The sequence below is a fragment of the Panthera leo genome, chromosome F2 (assembly GCF_018350215.1).
Source record: "Panthera leo isolate Ple1 chromosome F2, P.leo_Ple1_pat1.1, whole genome shotgun sequence".
Taxonomy (NCBI): domain Eukaryota; kingdom Metazoa; phylum Chordata; class Mammalia; order Carnivora; family Felidae; genus Panthera; species Panthera leo.
The window spans coordinates 62,789,464-62,813,958 of NC_056695.1; the positions used below are offsets into that span (position 1 = coordinate 62,789,464).

Consider the following 24,495-nt stretch of genomic DNA (forward strand, 5'->3'; position numbering starts at 1 on the left):
TGTCCCTTCCTCTTTTTGCCACATTTTCTCAAATAAAATACTGTCCACATTTCAGAACATTTTCTTAAAATAGTGTAACAGAAAGGCAATAACTGGACCAAAGGCTATAAACATTTTTAATATTCTTGGTACTTATTGCCAAATTGCTTTGTAGAAAAGCTGCTGTTCATTCCTTGGGGGTTTAATCCCAAGACAACTCTTTGTAATGAGAGAAGGAAATAAGGTCATGAAGAACACTGGGAGCCCTAGCTTTCAGCTGCCGCCAACAGGTAATGAATATTTCCTTAAGAAAAAGCTCAAAGCCCTGCATAGTGCTTCCATGTCATGCAGGTGATTCAAGCAGTCTCTGACACCACCTTTCTGGAACCCAACATATAAATGCAACATAGGATATTAAGTTGTCAGCTCATGTACTGAGCAGAAGGCATCTCTATCCTCTCTGCTCTCTAGGTTGTTTCTACTGACCTGCACACTAGAGTGTTTAGCTCAGAGATAATTTTCAGTAAACTGTTGTCACTTGAAAATAAACAGTCTGGATAATGTATGGTCCATTTGGAGCACTGAGAAAATAAACAACCTAGGATATGCTTTCTTCTTGTCTTTGTAGCCCTTTTTGGAATGTGTGCTCCAGATACACTACCTTCTTCCCCAAAGCACAAGTTTTATTTAAAATAAAGCTGCTTGTTTGGCACTTCTGGGCAATCATTTTTGAAGAACCACAGCCATGAGTGGCTTTGGAGCCCTACTTGGAAGAAAGCAGTTCATCCTTCTGGTGCTTTTTCTTTTGCAAATTCAGAGTCTGGGTCTGGACATGGAGAGTCGTCCTACCACTGAAGTCTGTGCCACACACACTATAGCACCAGGACCCAAAGGTGAGGAAAGAAAAACAAAATGTTCATATATAATAAGCGAACTCTCTTTTCTCCTCCCTCAACCCTACTGGAGCTCTCAATGACTTTCTTTTCTCCCTCTTCCTCCTTCTTTCCTTCTATTTTGCAAAACCTGTTATTTATTTTAAAACCTCCCTTCATGTTAGGCAGGAGAATGTGGGGAGGGGGCAGGACGCGCCCAGGGCAGGGGAAAATTCCCTCCTCTGTGCTAATTTTCCAGGGGAAAAATTGTGCTATCTTCCAGGGGAAGATACACAAGCCACAACTTTGGTCTTTCAGGGATACTTTCCTGAAGATCATCTCTATTCTTGGGCTGCTCTATTCCAATGCCTTTCTCAGTACTGATTTTGCTAAAGCTACCAGGCAAAAGCTCAGTAAAGAGAAAATTAAATATTTCATATATCTCATAAATTCGTGGGGTTCTGGCTTCCAAGGAGGAGGAAAATTTTTGTTGAAGATTGCAGGTAGTACATAAATGAACATTTCTTCATTGAAAGTGGAGTCTTCGGGGCCAAGTGCCTTCAGTAGAAGGAGGATAGACTATTGCAAAATTTTTTCAAGTAGAGCCAAGGTCTAAATGTGCTTCAAGCAACTGGTTGATAAAAAATGCTGCTGTTTTCCTGGTTTCAGTTCTGACCCTTTTGTTCTGAAAGTGGTCACTGCAGTGTAGATCGGTGCCCTTATTAGTAATTCCTGCTATGTTTCTCCAGGCTATAGGGTGGAAGAATCGCAGCTGCTTAAAATTTTAAGCAGAAAAAAAGGGTCTTTCAGAAAAAGCAGAAATACATCGCCCTATGCTTGTCTGTTATTTAAATGTGTATTGCTTAAAGTGCATTTTTCTTAATCAGTGAATTAATTTCCTCCTAAGATTGCAATCCAAGCTTTAACCTTTGATACCATAAAATAAATGCAGGGAAGAACAATGAGACCTTGGGGCTTCCAAATAATTTCTTGGGTGAATAAATGAATAATGTGAGGGCAAATGTTCAGAAAAGAAAGTTTTGATTAGAAATAAAAGTATTTACTTAGAACTATTAGTGGCCTTTCCATCAAGAGTATAAGAAACTTTGTGCCATTCCTGGGCTCTCATGGAAAATGCTGAAAATTAAGTTTTCTTTGTTCCTGCAAATGGGAGAGTCCATTTGAGAATAGCACTGTTGAACAATTTTCCTTGCAGAGAAACTACAATGTTCAAGCTATAAGAAGAATGGGCAAAGCTCTGCCAAAATAATATCCAAAATATAATGGATTCCTATTCAACAATTCTATTTATTCCAATCAGCCAACATATATTGAGTACCTATTAAGTTCCAAGCATTGTTTTAGGCATAATAGATGCATTCAATAACATACATCAGTGTCATGAACAGTAGAGAAAAAATTTAGGAGAGACGGAGGGCAATTAATATTTATTGCATAGCAGCAGCCTATTTGCCATGGTCTTCTTACCCTCATTTCTTAATGCAAAATTTCCCCCTTCCTCCTAGAAACCTTGCTAAGATTTCAAACAATGTAAATCTCCTTCACTCTCTTCCTGAGCCTTGTAGAAATTATGAGATGATTACAAGCAAAAATATGACAGAATGAAGAAGTAAGTCTTCCTGGGTGGAGATACTTGGAAAGGAGCCCTCTAGAACCCTGGGTTCCAGAACTAAGTCTATTAGGGACCTGGTATGATGTCTTCTTCTTTTCCCAGAGCCTGGGGACTTCGCATTAAAATGAATTTTAAGTCCCTTCTTATAAAAGAGATTCCCCAGGGGCACCTGGGTGGCTCAGTCGGTTGAGCGTCCGACTTCATCGGCTCAACTCGGCTCAGGTCATGATCTCGCAGTCCGTGGGTTCGAGCCCCGCGTCCGGCTCTGTGCTGACAGCTCAGAGCCTGGAGCCTGTTTCAGATTCTGTGTCTCCCTCTTTCTCTGACCCTCCCCTGTTCATGCTCTCTCTCTGTCTCAAAAATAAATAAATGTTAAAGAAAATTTAAATAAATAAATAAATAAATAAATAAATAAATAAAATAAAAGAGATTCCCCAATTCTGGAACGTACTGAATACCTATCACATCTCAGGCCTCATGTTAGATACTAAAGGTTTCAAATGAAAGCACTTGTCCTAGAACGTGTCTTCATTTCAAGCTATCAGATTGCAAACTCTTGGACTCAGGGCTCAATTAATTCCTTTTCTCTTTGCAAATTGCCTGTATGCACGCATATGGAGCAACTTATCCATGTTCATCCCTGCCTTTCTGCCACTCGAGGCCCTGTGCTGGATGCTGTGCTTACAGGGAAAAACAGGACTTAGTTTTTGTCTTCTCTCAAGGTGTAAACTGCCATCTACCCTACCTCATTCCTTAGTGAAAGTGAGCATAGCTCCTCCCCTCCCAACAAGGCAGATTTGCATATTTGTTTCCACCAAAGGAAGGAAGGAAGGAAGGAAGGAAGGAAGGAAGGAAAAAAGAAAAATAAAGAAACAAGCCTGATGGATAAAGAAACATCTTAAAGGACTGAACTATTGCTTCTGTTCAATATATCTTCCTACGAGCAAGCTGGTCTATATTTTTCTTCAAGGCTAATCACGTCAATACCATAGTCACTAGTATAGCACGCAGAAACTTCTCTAGATACCCTGAGAAACATTAAAAGGAGTTTTCCCTAAATTCATTTGGGAGACTGGGAGCTAAATACATCATTTAGAGTTGTACGTGGAAAACCAGTAATGCTAATGTGTCATATAATATGTTTTCCAACATACACTGATCATTTTTTACTGCATTATTTCCTGAGCATGACTTGGTGGTAAGAAAGACATTGAATTCAATCTGATCTTCAGTATGTTATTACACCTATTGAGTTTTTAGTTTCTTTATTTGCAAAGTGAGCTTCATCAGAGAACTGTTTGAAGAATAATATAAGGTAAACAACGTAAACTTTAAGCCATGTAGACATCATAAATAGATAATTAAATTCTACTTATCTTTCCTTCCTCTCCCTGTTTATCTAAGTCTGTTGAGTAACAATTTTGGGAATAAGCATTGTTCCAATTATCAAAACTTCTTTGTTGAAAGTCATCTTTTCTTTCTGTGCCTTAAGTTTACTATTGTATGCTGTTCGGCCAGAAAATGTTCTTTCTTTCCTACCTATGTTGTTTCTTTAAACAATTCGTGTAAAAGTCTGACCTCTAGTGGTTTTAATTGAAAACAGCAGGGGTGATAAATTTTAACAAGAAATGTTAAAAAGAAATGTAAAACAATAAATATTTGAGTGATGATTCACAATTTCCAAAGTATTTTCAAGTAGATTATCTTGTTTAATTCTCACAATTTCCCTAAGTGGTAGCAATTACTTTAAACTTAAAGATAAGGAAACAATCTCAATGAGGCCAAGAGGAACTCTCAAACTCTTTCACATACTTACAGAAAAGATATGCAATTTTAACTTTAGCCCTGGGCGTCTGGCTCTGGGTCCAGTGCCATTCCATGACATCTGCTGGTTTCTGTTAATTTCTTTAACATTGATGTATTTTTGAGACAGAGAGAGACAGAGCATGAACGGGGGAGGGTCAGAGAGAGAGGGAGACACAGAATCTGAAACAGGCTCCAGGCTCTGAGCTGTCAGCACAGAGCCCCACGCGGGGCTCAAACTCATGGACCACGAGATCATGACCTGAGCCGAAGTTGGACGCCCAACCGACTGAGCCACCCAGGCGCCCCCACTGGTTTCTATTAGAATCAGATTTGGAAGTATATTCCACTGACCCTTGCTGGTAAGAAATGGATGCAAGAATGCCTAAGAACACAGTGTTCATGCAACATCACAGCTCAACATTGTACCAGTATACGCTGAAAATAATGATTGCCTCCCGTTTGATAATCAACTCCATTACCTTATTAGTTTGCTTGGAAATTAAAGGTATTTTGCCTAACAGCTTATGTTGGCTTCCATTAGTTTTCTTTTCTTTCGGAGATTTTTGCTTTTCAATGACTTTTGTGTGTGTGGCCTAAAAGTTCCTTTGCGATCCATCTGGCTTCTCCCTACTTGTACCACATGAAACTGCTTCTTCACCTGTAGTCTGCTTCAGGCGCCATTGCTTTGTCTCTCATTCTTAATCCAGAACCTTTGTACTCAATGCTCCCCTCTGTCTGGCGCAACTTTACCCCAGTCCAGATTTTCCCAAAGATAGTTCCTTCTCCTCATTCAGGTTTTAGCTCAAATGCCATTTTCACAGGAGGCCCTACCTGATACCCTTCATTTTCTGGTCCTGGTAATTGGCACAAACTCGAGTTGTTTCCGGGAATCTTCTCAGTCTCTAGTGCAAACAAGCCTTCTTGTGGCTTCCCCAGACGGATGGCCAAATATGCCCAGAAATGTCAGGATCACTTTCACAGCCAAATTGGAAGTCTCACTACCTGTAATGTAACTATCAGAGGTAATTTGGTTTCATCCCAAATTACAAATTTTACATTCGTTAAAGCTGAAGCCCAGAGAGGTAGAATAACTTGGTCTAGGTCACACAGTGGTTAATTGGTGGCAGGGCTAGAACTGGAACTCATATTCCATTTGTCAGGCCAGTCATTGTTCCATTCTACCATGTTATATCATCATCCTCACATTCTGTCATTCTCATTAAGCATGAAATGATCCTTCCCTTAGTTTTATAAATTAACATTAGAAAAGGAGTTCTGTGAGGTCAATGTATAAACATGGTACAGAATTGTTTTAGCTCGGTCACCTTGATATAAATTAAGTTGCTAATTTCTTTCTGGTGACTTTATCAGAGAGGTTAAGCAAGTAGGTATTTTCCCAAGACCTTTATATTAACGGCTTTAATTCACTAGATTCTTTCATTGAGAGTTTTAATATGCATTCTACGCCTAAAGACAAACCAAAATTTTAAATGGTTTGGCCAGGTTGTTCTGAACGATTTTTCCTCTCCTTTTCCTTTTGGATAGTTACCAAGAAAGTACTTCAAGGTTAAACCAGAAAAAGAAGAGTAAAACTCCAGTCAATCAAAGTGTGGGCAAAGACGAGTCAGGAGGCCCTGAATGACAATGATTTAAAAAAATTAGCTTGTTTCGTTTTAATAAGGATGTGTCCTTTACTCATGCCCCCTCTTTCCCCAACTCTCTTGCACAGTAACTTGACCACCTATTTGTCACTGCTAGGGCCACAGTAGTAGGCACCTGCATGTTGGTAAAGATCATGGACTTTGAATTTGAGCTCCACCACTTACCTGCTCACGAGACCTTCAAGCCTCAGGGCCTTCATTTTTAAAATGGAGATAATGACATTGTCCATGTCAAATACTTCATTTGAAAATTAAAACATGTTCGGCATACAGCTTAGCCATCCTCCTTTTTGCCGTTAGCTTCCATTTTCGATTACCAGCCACCATAAGCTGCTTCTTTCCCCCATCCTGACAAAAGGCTCACAGACTGTAAAGTTGGCTCTATGAATAGAAACCACCCAGGAAATGCCACCGTCTTCCGCAGGTGGCTGCAATTTCCTGCCTAGTGTAGCCCCAAGGCAAAGTCCACTCTTGTTCATCAGGAGCTCACAAACTTGAGACCACCCTTACCCTTCACTAATGTTGCCTTCTTTCCGCAGTTGGCAGTTCTCCAACTGAGCCTGGTAATCTTTATCCATTAAATAGGAATCACAATAGTGTAAATACCCCTATGGATGGGATGGGATTAAATGAGTTAAAACCCACAAAACCAAAAGTCAGTTTTCTTTCCAGTAAGAAAAGATGGGATGATAATAGTGTACTCACACTATTAGTGGTGAGGAGAAATGAGTTAAGCCACACAAAGCACTTAGCACTGTCTCTCACATATTGCCAAGGACCCTTGAAATATTAGAAAACCGTGGATTAGCAAAACTCGAGAGAAAACAGGAATGTGTTTCTTGTGTTGGGGGTCTTTTTTTCTTCCTTTAAGGAATGTTTTCCCGTGACCCAGGCCGGCAGGTTTGTTCTCCTTGGATCTTGACCATATACGTAGGCCAGATACAAACTTAAGTCTCTCACTCTTTTTTTATGTTTATGGGATATACTTCTGTTAGAAATGGTGTGTTTTGGCCTTTTCGCATATTTTCAGGATATTCCAACCTATAACCAGTCTGGCTGGTTTTTGCACCACATACTTGATCTGCAATATTCTATACTTTCACAAAATTCGTTTGCAACATTCTCTGCTACAAATATGTGCAGTGAAAATACGACACTCAAAGGCTCAAGTGAAGTAGCGGCTAAATAATGTAATTGTTTGCAAATTATTTACTGTAATCATTCTTGATTTGAAAACTCTAGAACCATCGTTTCACGTCTCTTGTGGCCACTTGAAAACACTGGTATCTGTTAAATAAAGTATACGAATACGAGTCTTTAGAATTTACAAAGGTTTATCAATTATTTTTCATTGGCTGTAGTGACATACTACAGGAATCATTATTCCTATTTAAAGAGAAGAAACTAAAGCACACTACTCTTGCCTGTGACCCTTCTGAGGGTCATTTATTTGCTATCACCCAGGGGTGACTGTATGTGCAGACACTGCAGTCTTGAGTACAGTCAAAAATAGTTTAAATGATGTTGCTCTGCCTGGCTTGAGATGAACAAAAATCTAGAAAAGGATTTTGACAGGCAGCACCAAAGTTCCCCACCCCACCCACTCCTCAGACCACATGCTCTGTGACCAAACAGACCCTTATGTCCAATGGCAGATGGACAATATGCTCTAGTAAGTAAGCAAGTAAGACAATATGCTCTAGACCAAAGCAAAAGTCCCCAAAGAGATGGAGGGACTTTGACATATTACACAGGAGGTTCTCTGGAATGCATTTATCAGTGTTACCCTAGCACTTGAGGAGTAAGGCTGGGCCAGTGATCTTAAGGCAAAGTCAGTACTAGTCCATAGACACAGACCAAATACACTAAAATAATACTCACATAGAGTGTGCAAAAGCAAGGGAGATGACCTACTTTCCTAGGTTAGAGGACCATTAAGATAACATTTTATTTTTCAAATTAGAATGGGCTCGACATTTTGATTAATCTCTCTCTCTCTCTCTCTCTCTCTCTCTCTCTCTCCCTATCTCAACTGTCTCTATATTTTGTCTCCTCATGATCAAAGGAGGAAATATCATGTTAGCATGTTTTGAAGGTGACCCAATCATGCCAATGTGGAACTTTCTCCTGCTCCCTCTTCCTGATTCTCTAACATTTTAACTCTGCACAGATGAGTGTATGCAAAATTAAAACGCTCAGCATTCATTGATGCCAGGGTGTTTCTGCACCTGCCTATAAGGCTTTTCTATTGAGAACTGAATCTCCCAAATGCATCACTCTTACCCCCTGTTCTCCTGTATTCCTTCCTATCTTACTTTTTGGATTTAGAAACATGGGTGGGTGTGGGAGGTTAGGGTATAGTACTCTGCCATGTCAAAATGCATCACTAATGCAACAAAGTTATTGACTTAATTTTCTGGTCAGGGGCAACTTACTCTTGGAACAGGGGTGTCCACTCGAGGAGAAACTAAGTGTTATTCCATCTCCTTTTATTAAAATCAATCTTTTAATAAAGTAGAGCACAGAATGTTTTCCCTATTCCAGCTCCAAGGGCTTCATTGTAAATGGAAGCTCATTACATTTTGTTAACCTAATTTTCATTATACCTTGGGTTTTCTTTCTTCTTTTTTTTTCTTTTTTCAGTTTTCATGCTATTTTGTAGAAGTTGTAAGATTGTATCAGGTCTGACTAGCCAAATGATAGTTTAAACCAGAAGAGCCATTGGAAGTCTGAGTAGGAGAATGAAGCAACTTAGATTTTTTTTTCAGGTAGATGAATCTCTTGGCAAGGTTGAAGGTAGACTGAAACACTGAAGGATGTGAGAAGCTCCCAGTGGGATATGAACTAAAAGCAAGAGATTAATGAGGGCTATTGGGATAAGAAGAGAGGGGGAGATTAAAGAGAGATTTCAGAAGCAAAACTGGCAGGTTATAATGAGTTCTAAACAGTTTGGGCTGCCTCTGGACATTCAGATGGAAAAGTCCAGCAGACAGTTGAAAATAGATATCGCAAACATTTTTTAGGCATTTCTTCTCTACAAAAACAAATCACACTATTTGTCTTGACTCATGGTTTTTGTGACTTGTCTCATTTAGGGGAATCATCAGGGAGGAGGATACCGCCATTCTCACAGATAGGTGGGATGCCCATGGATTGGGATGCTGGGATATAATCGCACAGTTATTACTTACAATGCTACTCTTTTTCTTCAAATTAGTTTCTGCCCCACTTTGTACTGAAAAGAATTTTAGACAGAATGTTGTATGTTACATCTACAGAGTGTTGTGAACGTTTCAGTGCCAGTGGCATAAATCTCTGGAAGCAAAAATACACTTCAGCCAGGGAGTTGCAAATCTGCACAGCCAAGGAACGGGCTAAAAGAGGCACTGCTTGCCCTTGGCCTCTTCTTTGCATCCCTCTAATTTCTACTGGCTAGAAATTCTAGGTGGCTATTGGATGATACTGTTATAAATTTCTCCAGTGCTCACCTCATTCCAGGCGCCATTTGACCCTTCATGTGAATTATCACATTACTCCCCTCAACAACACTGTGAGGGAGATATTTCACTACTCTGATTTATAAACAACTTAGACTTGTACAATTTAAGTGGGTTGCCAGTGAGCCAGTGATGGATCGAGGACTTGAACTGAGCCCTTAGATCCCAGATCTTCCACTCCTAACTACCGCACTGCAGTGCAAAAGCACTCGCCACTTAGTCCTGGATGGATGGGATTTCTCCTTGCATTTGTTTCTACTGACATGGCTGTGAATGAATTTTAATAGTGAATGATATGTGCAGACAGGAGAAACCTGCCCAACAAACCTTGATATTGTATTTTTCATTAAGTACAATGTTAGTTGTTGTTGGGTTTTTTTCTTCCTGTTACTCAGACATGCAGTGACTACAAAAGACTTGGAGGTTCCAAGTAGTAATTCTTTTTAAACCAAGTAAACCTGAAAACAAGAGGAGGTGCTTTATAATCCAAGTAGGAAATATTGCAGGATATTTGAAATCTTCACTTTTCTTTGCCAGGTCACACAGGAATGAGCTGAAGGAGGAATACAGGTTTTTCGGTCTCTGAAACTGATGGGGCACAATAAGAGAACTGGTTGATATCATGGTCATGCACGTCAACAACCTGGGTTGGATCACAGGAAGCCCCCAGTAAACACAGTTGTTATCATTACTGACATTGATATTGTTATTAGATGACGTAATTATATGTCCTTATATATGTTATTTCCTTGCATTACTTAGCATATTAATATAGAAAAAGCACTTCTTTTCTGTTTCCTTATTTGACACATTATCTTGTCATCTGAGGAGAGAGCAGTAGAGTTGAATAAAAGCCAAATCTCCTTACTCCCATATCACCGATCTTTTCAAAATCGCACCCTGTTAGGTGCCAACAACACACATGACAATTTCCCTTTCGTAATACTCATGACATTTAGAAGACCTTGTTTGGTGTCTCCTTCCAACCAAACTTTTAGGCTTAGATCATGTCTAGTCTGAGACCGTGCCGTATGCCTAGGACTCAACACAGGACTTAGTAGTTAGTAGAGACTCAATAAATATTTGTTCAAGAATGAGTGAGCAAATTGTGAAGTTTTGAGCAGCTCTTGAGAACAAAGTGTAAAATATCTGCCCTCATCACAAGGAACTTACCCTCCAGTTAAGGAGTTGACATTAATACAAAAAGTTAAATAACAGTGCATTTTAAAATAATACTCCAAGGCAGCAATTATAGAGTAGTAACAGGGAAGCAGATGGTGAATTACCAAGGAAATAATTCTATCAATAAATTCAGAGAATTCAGAATTTGAGACAGACTGATGGGTAAAATTTACAAAGGAGAGAAGGGCCATAGTTTCTTTATATTATTAATGATTTATTTTTTAAATTGAAAGAGTATTTTATGCTTGTTAAACATATAGCATGTATAAATATATGCAGAATAAAGATGTGTAAAGAAAAAACTAATGATTTCACATTTCACTGTCACTCTTCCTTTTCCAGACCCACTTCTCCCATGTAATCATCATTAAGAGCTTGGTATTGGCACTTTTCTCTATATTTTTTCTGTTTATTATTCTTTCTTCTAAGTAAGATCATATGCATGTGACTCTCCAAGAGACATTCTTTATATACTATAACATGGAGCTCTTGCTTTCTCCAGAGGTCTCGCTCTGACTCATTATTTTTAGTAACTGCACAGTATTTCTCCTTGTATTTTCATCAGTTCCACGATGACAAACTTTCAGATTGTTTATGGTTTTTGTTTTTGCCACAGCAAACAAGTGTTTTCATATACGTAAATACACACACAACACACACACGTTCTTACAAGTAGTTTTTAGTTCTTACGGTTATTCCCGTAAAATAGGTTCCCTAAGGTAAAATAGATGGTTTGGATTCTTTATTTTAATCCTTATTGACAGACTAGCTTCCAGAAATGGTGTAGCAATTGATGTTGCCAGAAGCAATGACTGAGTGCTCTCTGCATCTGTGGCATCGTTTGATGCTGCTAGTCTTTTTAGATAATTACTAAATCTAAAGGCAAAGTACAATAAAGACATTTCCATAGGTACTATTGTTCTGACTGATAGTGAGTACGGGCACTTTTCATCTACCATTTATTACTTATATTTTTAGATCATCTTTTTATTTCACTTATTATCTTTTTGCAAAACCTTTTTGCATGTTAAGAATATTAATCATTTTCTGTATCTTAGTGCTTGATTTTTTTCCCTTGTCTGTCATATATTTGTTTATAAACTGTATATATTTACGAGGCATCTTTTATCATATAAAAACTTTTAATTTCTCATGTGGTCATATATGTTTTTCTTTTCCTTTATGACGTCTGTGGTTTTTTTCCTCTGAAGAGACGAACTTCAAACAGAGAGAAAAGTGTGTGGCACTCAATGGAGGCATGAATTGAAAGACATTTTAATAAAAAAAATGAATAACCAAGTTGAACAGGAATAGAAGGTTATGCAACTCAATGACAGAAAATAACACCAGAAATTTCCACCGATGCCAGTCTGTGAAAGTCCAAATGCTAGACTAACTAGTTTGGGCTTGGCCTATAAACACAGAGAAACTGCTGAAATGTTTTGAATGGGGCAGTTTTATAATGAAAATGCTATTTTATAAAGATTAATCTGCAAGATGGTTTGAAAAAGTGAAGTTCAGATCTAAGGAAACCAGTATTTAAACAATTATTCATTGAATAGACACTGTTCTAGGCCCTTGGAGTCACTGGTGAATAAAACACCATGCAGACCATTTAGGGACCACCCACAAGCAATAGGGATTATATGAGGACAGGAAGAGGTAGAATGATGGCAGTAGTGTTAGGAAGAAAAAGAAAGGACACATGTGAGAAAAAGTAAGAATCAAGGTGGAAGTTAGGAAGGAGGAATAGCCAAAGCCAATCTGGGTACTGAGCCTGGGAGATTAGAGCATGGTGGCAACACTGGGAGACACGGGCAAATTAGAAGAGGGAACAGGGATGCCTGGGTGTCTCAGTCGGTTGGGCATCTGACTCTTGATTTCAGCTCAGGTCATGATCTCATGGTTCATGAGTTCAACCTCTTGGGATTCTCTCTCTTCCCCTCTCTCTCTGCCTCTACCCCGCTTATGTGCATGCACTTACTCTCTTTCCCTCTCTCAAAATAAATGAATAAACTTAAAAAAAAAGAAGAGGGGAAAAAAATATGGGGTGGAGAGAGTAGTAGAGCCAGTCTGGCTGCCTTCCTAGATTACAAGCCATCACACAGACCTTTCTCAGCTGACTCCAGTCAATTCATTAATCAGCCATTTGAGAGAATGACATTTCAATCAATTACTAATTTATTTAACTGTATTCTCATTAAGCTCACATTTATCTATCTTAACTTTAAGGGTGTTATTCCCTTTCTTTTGAAAACCTTTGTTGAGAAAGCACCCATTACATCTGAGACGCTGTGCCAAGTGCTAGGGATACAGAGAAAATAGTGCATATCCCTGACCTGTCCCATCACGTGACACAGTGTGGTGGATGCTTTGAAGTAGGAGGGGTGTTCCCTTCAGAAAATGAGATGATCCTGACAGTTAAAGAGGGAGATGGCAGCAAGAAAGTCTGTACCAGGAAGACTCCTGGGGAAAGGATGTGACACGTGAGCGGAACCCATAGGATGCATGGTTTGGATGGAAAATAAAAATCCACATGAACTTTTATTGATGAGAACAGTGTAGTAACAGCCTGCCCTCATATAATGACAAATTTGTATTTTATCTTATTTTCTTTTTCACTTAAGTTATAAATTTATTCTGGTGGAGCCCAGTGCAAGGGATCCCATTTCTTCCGGAGAAAGAATAGGGGAGAGTTTCAGGTGTAAGCAGGTAAAGGCAGGTGTTTCCTCCATTGTGCTCCCATAACAGCTCCTCTTCTAGCATTTATCACACTAATTATATGCTTACATGCCTATCTTCTCCTGAGGTTTTGATTTCCTCATAGGAAGGCCCTTTTTTCCTGATCTGTGTCTAGTAGACACATAATATAAGTTTCCTTACATTAGTAAGGAAGTAAACTTAAACTGGTTAGTCAAACAAGCAAACAGAGGAGAGAAGGGGAATTCATAGACTCATGTAACAGGGAGGGATTCAAGCTGCACTAGATCCAGTCCGGAGTGAGGTGCTCAGGACTCAGTCTTCATACCTTGCTTCTGCTTTCCTCAATAATGACTTCACTTTAAAGAAGCTTCTCCCTTCGTGGTGGTCAAATAGATTCAGATATTTCAATAGTAGTTTATCCTCTCTGCAACCCTTGCAGTAAGAGCAAGTCTCCATTTTTGAAAGTGATAACTACTTGAGTTGTTGAGGAGACTTATCTACGAATTGAGACTCACTGGCTCTTGGTGAGTCACATGTCCATTGCTGAACCAATCACTGTGGGTTAGGTTTAAAACACATGGACGTAGAATAAGCAAGCGTGGTTTCCTATGGAAATTTGTGGGACTGGTACTAGAAGCACAGAAGAAGATACCAGGAAGGTAAAAGCAAGAGATCCCCACTATACACTCAACATTTAGTGGATCATTAAGGGCACACTCAATGCACAGGTATCCTCTGTGAAATTTGCCATCCATAATATCGTTTAATCTTCAAGCAACTCCGTAAGAAAAATGTAACTATCTCAACTTTCTAGTTTAGGAAACTGAAGCAGATAGAGTACGCACTATACTTATATTAGTATAATATGAAAGCGCTGTTAAGTGGAGATGTAGGAGTTGAGCCCAGGTCTCTGTGACTATGAATTAGTCTGCTAGGGCTACCATAACAAAATACCACAAACTGAGTGGCTTAAACATCAGGAAGTCATTGTCTTGCAGTTCTGGAGGCTGAAAGGCCAAGGTCAAGTTGTTGACAAATTTGGTCTCTCTTAGCTAAGACCTCTCTCCTTGGCTTGCAGATGGCCGCCTTCTCACTGTGTCCTCACATGGCCTTTGCAGGGATTTTTTTTTTTTTTTTACATTTGTCCTTGTATCCTTTTGTATGTCCAAATTTCCTCTTCTCATAAGGACACTGCCAGATTGGATTAGGACTGCCCAAACAGCCAGAATTTAACTTACTCATCTCGTTAAAGGCCTTATGTCTAAATACATTTGCCTTCTGAAGTACTGGGAGTAGGGCTTCAACATGAAGGGCTCCAATATGAATTTTGGAGATGAGGAAACAATTCAGCCCAAAACAGGCTATAAAACTCCTATTCTTCCCATTGCACCAAGCTTCCAAAGACCTGTGGTTCTGAAGGCTGAGACCCTTGCCAAATTGTATCTTGGTTAAGAGCTGCTTTCTTCCACGGAAGATTGTCCCTTGGACAGCTTTTCTCCTTAGAGGCAGGCAGCTTCCTATGGACTAAAATGAACTTAGTTCTTTTGTAATCATATCCCGACTGTAGGACCAAAATAAACATTTCGCAAATGCTTTAAATGTATTGGGAAAGATGTTAATTGTTTTACAAGGATGGTCTTATTTCATGCACATTCTTTATAACTGGGTGAGATAATGTTAGGGAGGAGCTCAGAAAAATCTCTTAGAGGACCCTTGCCCTACTGTCATGGAAAGATGTTTTTCCATTAATGAGAAAATTATTATTTTTATTTTTATTATTATTTATTATTTATTATTATTATTATTATTTTGCTGTTCTTCTTAAGCCAAGATGGCCAAGGTCTGGGTCTCCCTTGACCCACAGATAAGTTGCCTCATGGCAGTGAAGATGCAAAGTAATGTCTACACATCATTCTTCCTTTAAAAACTATGCTTGCTCATTTTTTCTGCTTTCATTAAAAGAAATATGAAGAAAACCCCCTCCATGTCTGAAATGGGGAAAGAGAGCTGTGATGAAATGTCACCAAGGGTCTGTAATCTCTCCACAGTTTATGACCACTATCTTTGAGGGTCAGTGAGCCATGCTTGCAGAAGCCTGATTTTAAATTACAGATCACCTTCTCCTGTTGGTTCCTGTTATCCGAGTGTTTGTTGCCAGTCCTAGGATATGAGACCATTTGGAGAGCTGAAAAATCCCAACTTCAAGGAATGGGCAGGTAACACTAGACATAACCTGGCAATACACTGGATAGGGGAAAAAGAAAATAAGAAACCTTTGTACTGATTTCTTCCTCTACCTGCAATTTCCATCACAAAGCTATTGAAATGAAAGAAAAATATCATGTGTTTCAGCATAAGGAAACAGCCCTCAATTCAGGAGACTAAACAGGTAGTTACTCTATTTATTTCCATTTACAGACAAAACAGAAACTTTGAGAGGTTAAATACCACACACACAAAGGGATATAATTAGAAATTGAATTCAAGATCTGTAAGAATGAAGCCCATGGATTTTATCAATATATCCTCCCAGCCTCACAGGGACTGCAGTCTTCTATGAATGACCAATGGAAATGTGTCTTCTCCCAGCCACTCTGGTCATGACAGTTTCTTGATTTATTAGGAGTCCTTTCAGAATTAAAAATGGAATTTTTGTCATGATTTGTTTTCAGTGAACCTAGGTTTATTCCTCTGAATGTCTGTCTTTCTTTCTAAGGGCTCACCTCTTTTTATTAGTTTATATGCAGCACAGTAGTACAGGCTCAAGATAAACGAGGTCACAGAACTCTATAAAGATGGCTTTAGCAAATCCCGGTAGTCAATTAAAATTTAAGATTGACATAATGATATTATGTGTACACAGGAGAATGTTCCTACCTTTTAGAGACCTGCTGAAGTATTTAAGGAAGATATGTCGTGATGTCCGTAATATACTTTTTTAAAAAAAATCAGTAAAAATACATAGATGAAGCAATGACAACATGTTAATTGTTAAACTTCAGTAATGGGTATATATATATTTCCATTTATCTTTAATTGTGTGAAAATTTACTTAGCACACATAGTTAAGTAAAAAAGTAAGTGACGATTGTAGGATAAGGATTGAGGTAGTGAATACAAAGGAAAGTTTAAAAGAAATGTCATTTCTGGTGGTGATGATGATGATGATAATCATTCTTACACCTCCCTTCTATTCTTGTTAAAAGAAGAACAGATGAGTTTGCCAAGCACTAGGCACTGTGCTGCACACTTTTTATGCATTGTCTCCATTAGTCTACAACAATCCTATGAAGTAACAATTATTTTCTCCATTTAATGGATGGCACTGGGATTCAGAAAAATGATATAATTTGTCCCAGAGCTCTCTTCACAAAAGGAGGGCAGTCCCTTTGCCTTAGGGAGAGCTGTGTAGGAGTGACTGAGTTGAAAGAATTCAGGATTAATGGGGAGATAAGTAAAGGCACAGAGGGACTGATAAACAGAGGGACTGGGGAGAAAGCAAAAGTAGTAGGTCCCAAGGATGGCTGAATATTTCGGTAAAAGGATGAGGTGGTGATCCAGGAGGTAAAAGTACTGGGAGATAGTCCATTTTATGACTGTACTAAGATATGTGGTGTATATGAGAGGTCCAGGGAATAATCGATATGACAACAGAGCTTTCCAAGAATGAGAATGTAATTGGCAAGAAGGTGTAGGTAGAGACGAGAAGGATATATTTTAGAGAAGAGTGCTGGCCCCGTTAATAAAGCACCCCATACCACCTCCTGCACTCAATTCAAAGGCTGAGCAGGAGGAGGATTGCTAACAACCTCCTCCTAGTCTATAAGACTATTTTGGCAGTGGGAAAAGTTCAGCTTCTAGTGATCTTTCTTTAGCATTTCCAAAACCAATTCGCTAATTTTTAATAATTGCTTCCTTTGAGCAGGGGGTACTGACCTAGGTTCAGCAATTTCAACTCAAACTAGACTTTAATTTTTAAAGACTTTTTGCTTGTTGGGGGAAAAAAACCTTTCCCTTTCCCTAAGAAAAATTAGTCAGCTGTGCGCTCTGCTGGAATTCTGGTGGAGAGATTATCACAGCAAGCTGGCGGCCTGGGGGGGCCAAAACAAATCATTTTTGTAAAATTGAAATTAGTTCATTTCAATTGATAGCTTTTCATTTAATTTTAAAATGTAAGTAGCTATTTTTAAAAGGAAAAAAGAAAGTCTAAATTGCACTACTAATCCAATGAAATATTGCCAAGAGGATGAAAGCAGACAACTGTGAGCCATGTGGGGGATCCTTTCCAAAGCTTGCTTTTATACCTCTCTTCTGTTCTCATTAAAGCAAGTCTTAAAGATCAAATGAACCCAGGGTTCAAGCTGAAGGCAAGGGCACGAGTTGTTTACTTCATCTCTGCCAGCAGCCTGCTCAGCACCGGGCTGGGATGCAGGCACACAGGTCAGAAGAATAATAATCCTATTTTCACCCTCCCAGGTCTCCATCAGGAGCCACCAGGGAGCAGTAGATGACTAAGTCCCTCATCTGGCTGCTTTCAGTTAGATACTTGCTTGAAAACGAATGGGAAAGCTCAGAGGAAGGTGGAAAAGAAGGAGAAGTAATAATGGCACCAATAATTTTTGTGGTTTCATGATTCACAAAGTGTATCACATACATCCCTGCCTTTGATCTCACTTTTTGGTGAGCAGGACACGTATCTTTGGTCCCATTGTACAGAATAGCAATCCAAAACCCAGAAATGTTAACAAGAATTTGTTCCCAATCAGACAGTTTGTTCAGAACATGGGCTTTGAAGGCAACTGCCCTGGTTTGAATCCTGGCTTTATTACTTACAAGCTCTGTGACCCTAGGAAGTTACTTAACCTTTCTTTGACCCATTTCTTCATCTGTAGAATGGAGCTAAGAATAATATCCATCTCAAAGTTGTTGTAGAGGCCAAATGATAAGATGTATATCAAGTGCTAGGTACCCTTTGGCCCATAGTATTCAATAAACACTATCATTACACTTGTAAAATGTTTTATGGCTCACAAAATATATCCAGCTCAACTGTATTTATTAGGCACCAGACACAAACAATGTGTTAATTTATGAAGATGCTACAATAAATCACCCATAACCCCAGCCATCCCACAGGTCACAGATGAGTGTAAGGAATAACACAGAAAAATGGACTCAGGATAAAGTGATATTTTCAACAATGAAGGTAATTAAAGGGAGGATTTAGCCCAGCCTGAAAGTGTTAGAAAGGGCTTCCTGAAGGAAAATACTTTTCTAATTTTACCTTGACTAAAACCCTCTGAAGCTCTGCAGAAGATAGTATTTTGTCCATTCTCCAAATCAGTGAATCAAGGCTCAACAAAGGTCAAGGACGTCCCAAGCTCCGTCAGCTAGTGAGTGGCAAAGCCAGGTCTCAATTATACTGAACTACCTCAAGGATACATTCCCTGTGGATTAAGTCATTGAGATGCTTGGCTGTTTTTTTTTTTTTCTTTTCTTCCCCACTGTTTCTTTTTTTAAAAAGGAACAAAAACAGCCATTCTTTCTGCATCTCTCCTTTTCCTCCCTGAAAAATTTGACACAATATCAAATTATTTAAAATCCACAATTTGCTAAGGGTCACAGAATCCTGGATTGGAAGGGATAAATGGAGGGATCTGGTAGGGATCTGGAGGCACAGAAATACACATGTTGAATCCTAGCTCTGCCATCCACAAGCTCTATGACACTAGGCAAGGAACTTAACCTCACTGAGTCTACTTTTCCATTCAAAAAATGGCACAATAATAGTTTTCACCTCCTAGAATTGGTATGATGATCAACAGTTCTGGCATACATTATAATAACTCAATAAACATTGGCTACTAACTTTATCTAAAGAAATGCCACTTTGTCCATCCACTTCACCCCTCTGGTCTGATCATACAAATCATCTGTTTGTTCTTTTTTGAAAGCTTCCCCGGAAGGAGATTTTAGAGCTTCACGTGGGAAGTGTTTTAATGCTTGACCCATCTCATGACCTGGAAACCCAACCGTTCCATACTTGGCTTTTTGACCTGGAAATCCAACGGTTCCATACTTGACTTAAGCTTTCATTTAAAATATTTACATTCTGCTGTCAGGAAAACATAGAGAATGGCTGAGCATGCTTTTTCTGGACAAGTAAATGACATCTCAACTTTCTCTCTCCCAAATTGTCTAATCTGAGGAGCTTCACTTTTGTCTTTAGAAGTTTTTTTTTATCTACTTCTTTCCATTAGTGATGGACAGGACTCCTTCATATCCTGAGATTGCTGTGGTGATAATTCAGGTAGCTGGTCATAATATCGTGTGTGTTGTGCTCTTTATTTTCAGAGCACAATTGCATACTTACCTTGTTGATGCTAAAACAACTGAGAGAGGTAGGGAAGGCAGGTATTAAGTCCACATTAAGGATGAGGACACTGAGATATAAAGAATAACAATATCCACCATTGCTAAGAACAGATTATGTTCCAGGTCTTTTATGTATTTGATCTTATTAAAGTTCTTATAAGGGCCCTTGTTTTGTAGGCATTATTAGCTCAATTTGTATGAGGGGAAATCGAGACTCAGAAAGGGAGATCACATACCTAACTTTCTCCAGATAATGAGTGGTCAAGTGATAAAGTCCAGATCTGCCTTATTCTAAAGCCAATAAACTCTATCACTGACTTTTGAAGGGTTGCTCAACCCATCAGAGACTAACATGACCTTAGAACCCAGGGCTCCTGATTTATGGTCCAGGACACTTTTCATTAAAACACTCATTCTGTCCTTGACTAGATGGGGTGTGAGAGCTAGATCCACCTATGACTAAGATAGTTGCTGCCCACCTGGGTGGCTCAGTTGGTTAAGGGTCCGACTTCAGCTCAGGTCATGATCTTGTGGTTTGTGAGTTCGAGCCCCACATCGGGCTCTGTGTGAACAGCTAAGAGCCTGGAGCCTGCTTTGTATTCTGTGTCTCCTCTTCTCTCTGCCCCTCCCATGCTCATGCTCTGTCTCTCAATAAATAATAAACGTTAAAAAAAAAATAGTTGCTGCCCACACAGAACTGCTTTGCAGCTGTTCCTGTTTCCTACCTGTCTTCTATTCTTAGCTTCCTGGTCTATGCCTACTACTTGGGGTCTCTCACACATGCAGTCCGAGAGCAAGAGTTTACAAAGTATAAGTTATAATTTATATATTTTATAATTTGTATATATTTATATAATTATATATAAGTATAGAATATTATTTATATATGTATTACACATCAATATACACGTTTGAACATGTACATGCTTCCAGAACTGGCCAAATTCACTATAAAAATAAAGACTTGTCATGCCAGATATGATACACACACACACACACACACACACACACACTCACACTGGAATATTACTCAGCCATAAGTAAGAGTGAGATCCTGCCATTTGCAACAACATGGATAGACCTAGAGAGAATTATGTTAAGTAAAATAAGTCAGACAGAAAAAGACAAATACCATATGATTTTACTTATATGTAGAACCTAAAAAGCAAAATAAATGAGCAAACAAAAAGCAGAAACAGATGTAAATATGGAGAACTAACTGGTAGTTCCCAGAAGGAAGGGAGGTGGGGAGATGGGAAAAATGGGTGAAGGGGAATAGGAGGTACAGGCTTCCAGTCATGAAATGAATAAATCACAGAGATGAAAGGTACAGCATAAGGAATATAGTCAATGGTATTGTAATAGTTTGTATGGTGATAGATGGTAGCTACACTTGTGGCAAGCGTAACATGACCTACAGACTTGTCGGATCAGACTTGTATACCTGAAACTTACATAAAATTGTCAACTATACTCAGTTAAAAAAAAAAAGAGGGGAGCGTGGGTGGCTCAGTTGGTTAAGCATCCAACTCTTGATTTGGACTCAAGTTATGATATCATGGTTTGTAAGATCGAGTTCCACATCTGACTCTACACGGACAGTGTGGAGCCTGCTTGGGATTCCCTCTCTGCCTCTCTCTCTCTCTCTGCCCCTACCCCACTCATGCACATTCTCTCTCTCAAAAATAAATTAACATTAAAAAAAAGATTTGCAAACTTCTCAGGAATTCACCAGCAAAGACATTTCTTCAAACATAAAGTTAGCTAGGTTTGCAAACTTGAGAATTTCTTGGGAAAAATTTGAAACTGCCCTCCTATCCTACCTATACTGAGAGCAAGGGGAGACGAAGGAAAGAGGCAGACCACTCCAGATCGGTAGGTGGTGATGTGAATAAGCAAGGGAAGTTACATATGAATCTTGGCTTCGGTGGTGGTAAGACAAGAAAGTTTCCACACCTGCCTGCCAGAATCTCAAAAGTTTATATAGATGCCTTTTCAGGGTTCAGTCACATATACCTGCCAGATGGTCGCAACAACACCTCACTCTGTCAAAGCTGCATCCTTGAAATGGCTCCCACTGTGGGAATGGTGGTCATACATTGCAAGATAGGGAAAGGGGTGAGTAGCTTTTAACTGATTTCCTGGGTCTGGTTCAGAGGTCAATGGGTGGTCACATCCCTTTAATGACCTCCCCCAACAGCGTGGGAAAAGTGAAAGAGTAAAGATACCAGAAGTGTCCTCTCCTTCCCTGACTGTCCAGTCTATGTGGGCCCATGAACATAGTCACATCAGAGTTATAAGGCAAGCCCTTGGCTGAGGAATGGATTCCAACCATGTTCACCACCATATCCTGGGGAGGATGTGCTATGTTATTATTCGAGCTGCTCCACTCATTCATTTTCCATTTCCAAAGGAGATGATGGCGAAAAGGGAGATCCAGGAGAGGAGGGGAAACATGGCAAAGTGGGACGCATGGGCCCGAAAGGTAAGTGCAATGATGTGAATGTGACACTGTAATATTAGAATTGCTTTCCTCTCTCTACTGGCCTTGTCCTGGAGATTGGCAGCTTTTGGAACACTCTCGGCTCCAAAGATGAATGAAAGGTACTTCAGATATGAATGTACTTGCTACCAGAGAGCTCCTATGACAGTGGCTGTCAATAAATCACCACACATTTCTCAGGCTGCCTCCTTAGGATGAGCAGGGGTGGGATATTCCAGGAGACCTAGGGAGGAGCAGTCTCCAGAAATATCTAAGAAACCACGAGTTTTAGAAACACAGCTGGGTTCATAGCTGTGTCTTTTCTCAGAATCCACTGCTAAGCAACTCCTTTTGGCTGACCTAGAGTGTAAGGAGGGGGATGAGAAGAACAGAAAGAGTTGACTGATCCGTTGGCTTACTCACCTTTCTAAGATCTGTCAGTAGATGATGGAGTGGGAGGAACAGGGCCAAGGAAGATGAGAATGACACAAAGGCCATTAGGGAGTGTTTTTACTCATAATGCCAAGAGTAGCTTCACCAATACATAGCTTGTGGATTGTGGTGTCTAAGCGTGTGTCTTCCAAGCACTGGACATATTCTCCGTCAACTGTTACAAGGTGGTGGCCCTAGATCACTGACTTCAAAATCTTTAGCAAGTTAAAGAGAAGAAAAGACTCACAAGCTTTTGAAACCTCAATTTGAGAAATGCTGATTTATACTCTTCCTATTCTATAAATATGTATAATATTCTATAATTATGTACAATCAGTTGCAAAATTATACAGCTTTATTACTGGTAAATGTTTTTTAGGTCATCATAGAAAAAAAACAAAACTGATAATTTTGGAGGAAATCATGATCCCGATCATATTTTTGGGGGGTAAAAACTCGGTAGGGCAATCTCTGATGTCCCCTTGATCATGAAGTTTTACGATTATACATTCTCTCCCCTTCTTAAAAATGGCTAAGATAGTCAAATCTTGTTTTGAAATAGGGAGGAAACAGAGTTCCCAAGTGAAGCCCAAAAGGATCTAGAAAGGAACAGAATTAGAATAAAACTCAAGAATTCTTCCACTCAGCCCCTTATTTGACCTCTAGATTAGACATCCTCTGCTATAGACCTTTTAGGAATATCGTATCAGGAAACATTTCAGTACCATTGGGTCCAGGATTTTCATTCTTACCCACATTTAGTTTTCGTATATACACTACAATGCTATTAAGATAGATAATAAAACATAGGATATATGTTCCATACCACAGACAGAAGAGTATGCTTTTTGGATTTCCTTCAAGCGGATATCATGTACTAGCCACATCTTCAAAGGGAATTTAAAACCTTAGGATGTAAAGATGACACATGCTTTGCTTTTCAGGAATTAAGGGGGAGCTGGGTGATGCAGGAGACCAGGGCAACATTGGCAAGACCGGGCCCATTGGCAAGAAGGGTAAGCTGCATTTTTCTTTCCTCCAGTGGTAATTTGAGGCAAATCAAACATACCCTTGATATATTCCAAAACGTTCTGTATCATGAAAATGACCCCTTGTCTTTCTTTTAAAATATGAGTTTTTTTCTTTCTTCATATCTTGGCTGTTCCTTCTTTACATAAACAATGTATCTAAAAAATAAATAAGGGGCTTGAACAAAACTAAACAGAAATTCAAGGACAGAATCACATATAAAGTTCTGGTAGCCTTGGGACGCCCGGGTGGCTCAGTCCGTTAAGCAGCTGACTCCTTGATTTCGACGCAGGTCATGAGCTCATGGTTCGTGAGTTCCAGCCCCGCGTCAGATTCTGCGCTGACAGCATGAAGCCTGCTTGGGATTCTCTCTCTGTCCCTCCCCTGCTTGTATGCATGCTCTCTCTCTCTCTCAAAATTAATTAATTAATTAATTACTTAATTAAAAAAATAGTATTGGTGGTCTCTACATTGAACTATTTCCTGGGATCTGCTGGTTGTAATCCTTGATACAGTTAAAATGGGTATCACCACCATGATGCATGTTCAGTAACAGAAAACAATTATTCCTAAAACTCAATGCAGTGAAGGGCAGTGGAATTTTCTTTGAAAAAATTTTTTAATGTTTATTTATTTTTGAGAGAGACAGAGACAGAGACAGAGAGACAGAGCATGAGCAGGGGAGGAGCAGAGGGAGAGGGAGACACAGAATCCGAAGCAGGCTCCAGGCTCTGAACTGTCAGCGCAGAGCCCAACGTAAGGCTTTAACCCATGAACGGTGAGATCACGACCTGAGGTGAAGTTGGATGCTTAACGGACTGAGCCACCCAGGCGCCCCTGGAAT

General features: G+C 39.4%; 1 protein-coding gene across 1 annotated transcript in view; it reads left to right on the forward strand.

Annotated features, from left to right (window-relative positions):
* Positions 1 to 631: 631 nt before the first annotated feature.
* The window catches only part of COLEC10 (collectin subfamily member 10), a 39,151-nt gene continuing 15,287 nt past the window's right edge, over positions 632 to 24,495 (forward strand). Inside the window, exons 1-3 of the mRNA XM_042923670.1 lie at positions 632 to 872; positions 22,122 to 22,193; positions 23,567 to 23,638. Of these exons, the coding sequence (XP_042779604.1) occupies positions 725 to 872; positions 22,122 to 22,193; positions 23,567 to 23,638 (292 nt within the window). The 5' untranslated portion in view covers positions 632 to 724. The remainder of the gene's footprint in view (positions 873 to 22,121; positions 22,194 to 23,566; positions 23,639 to 24,495) is intronic.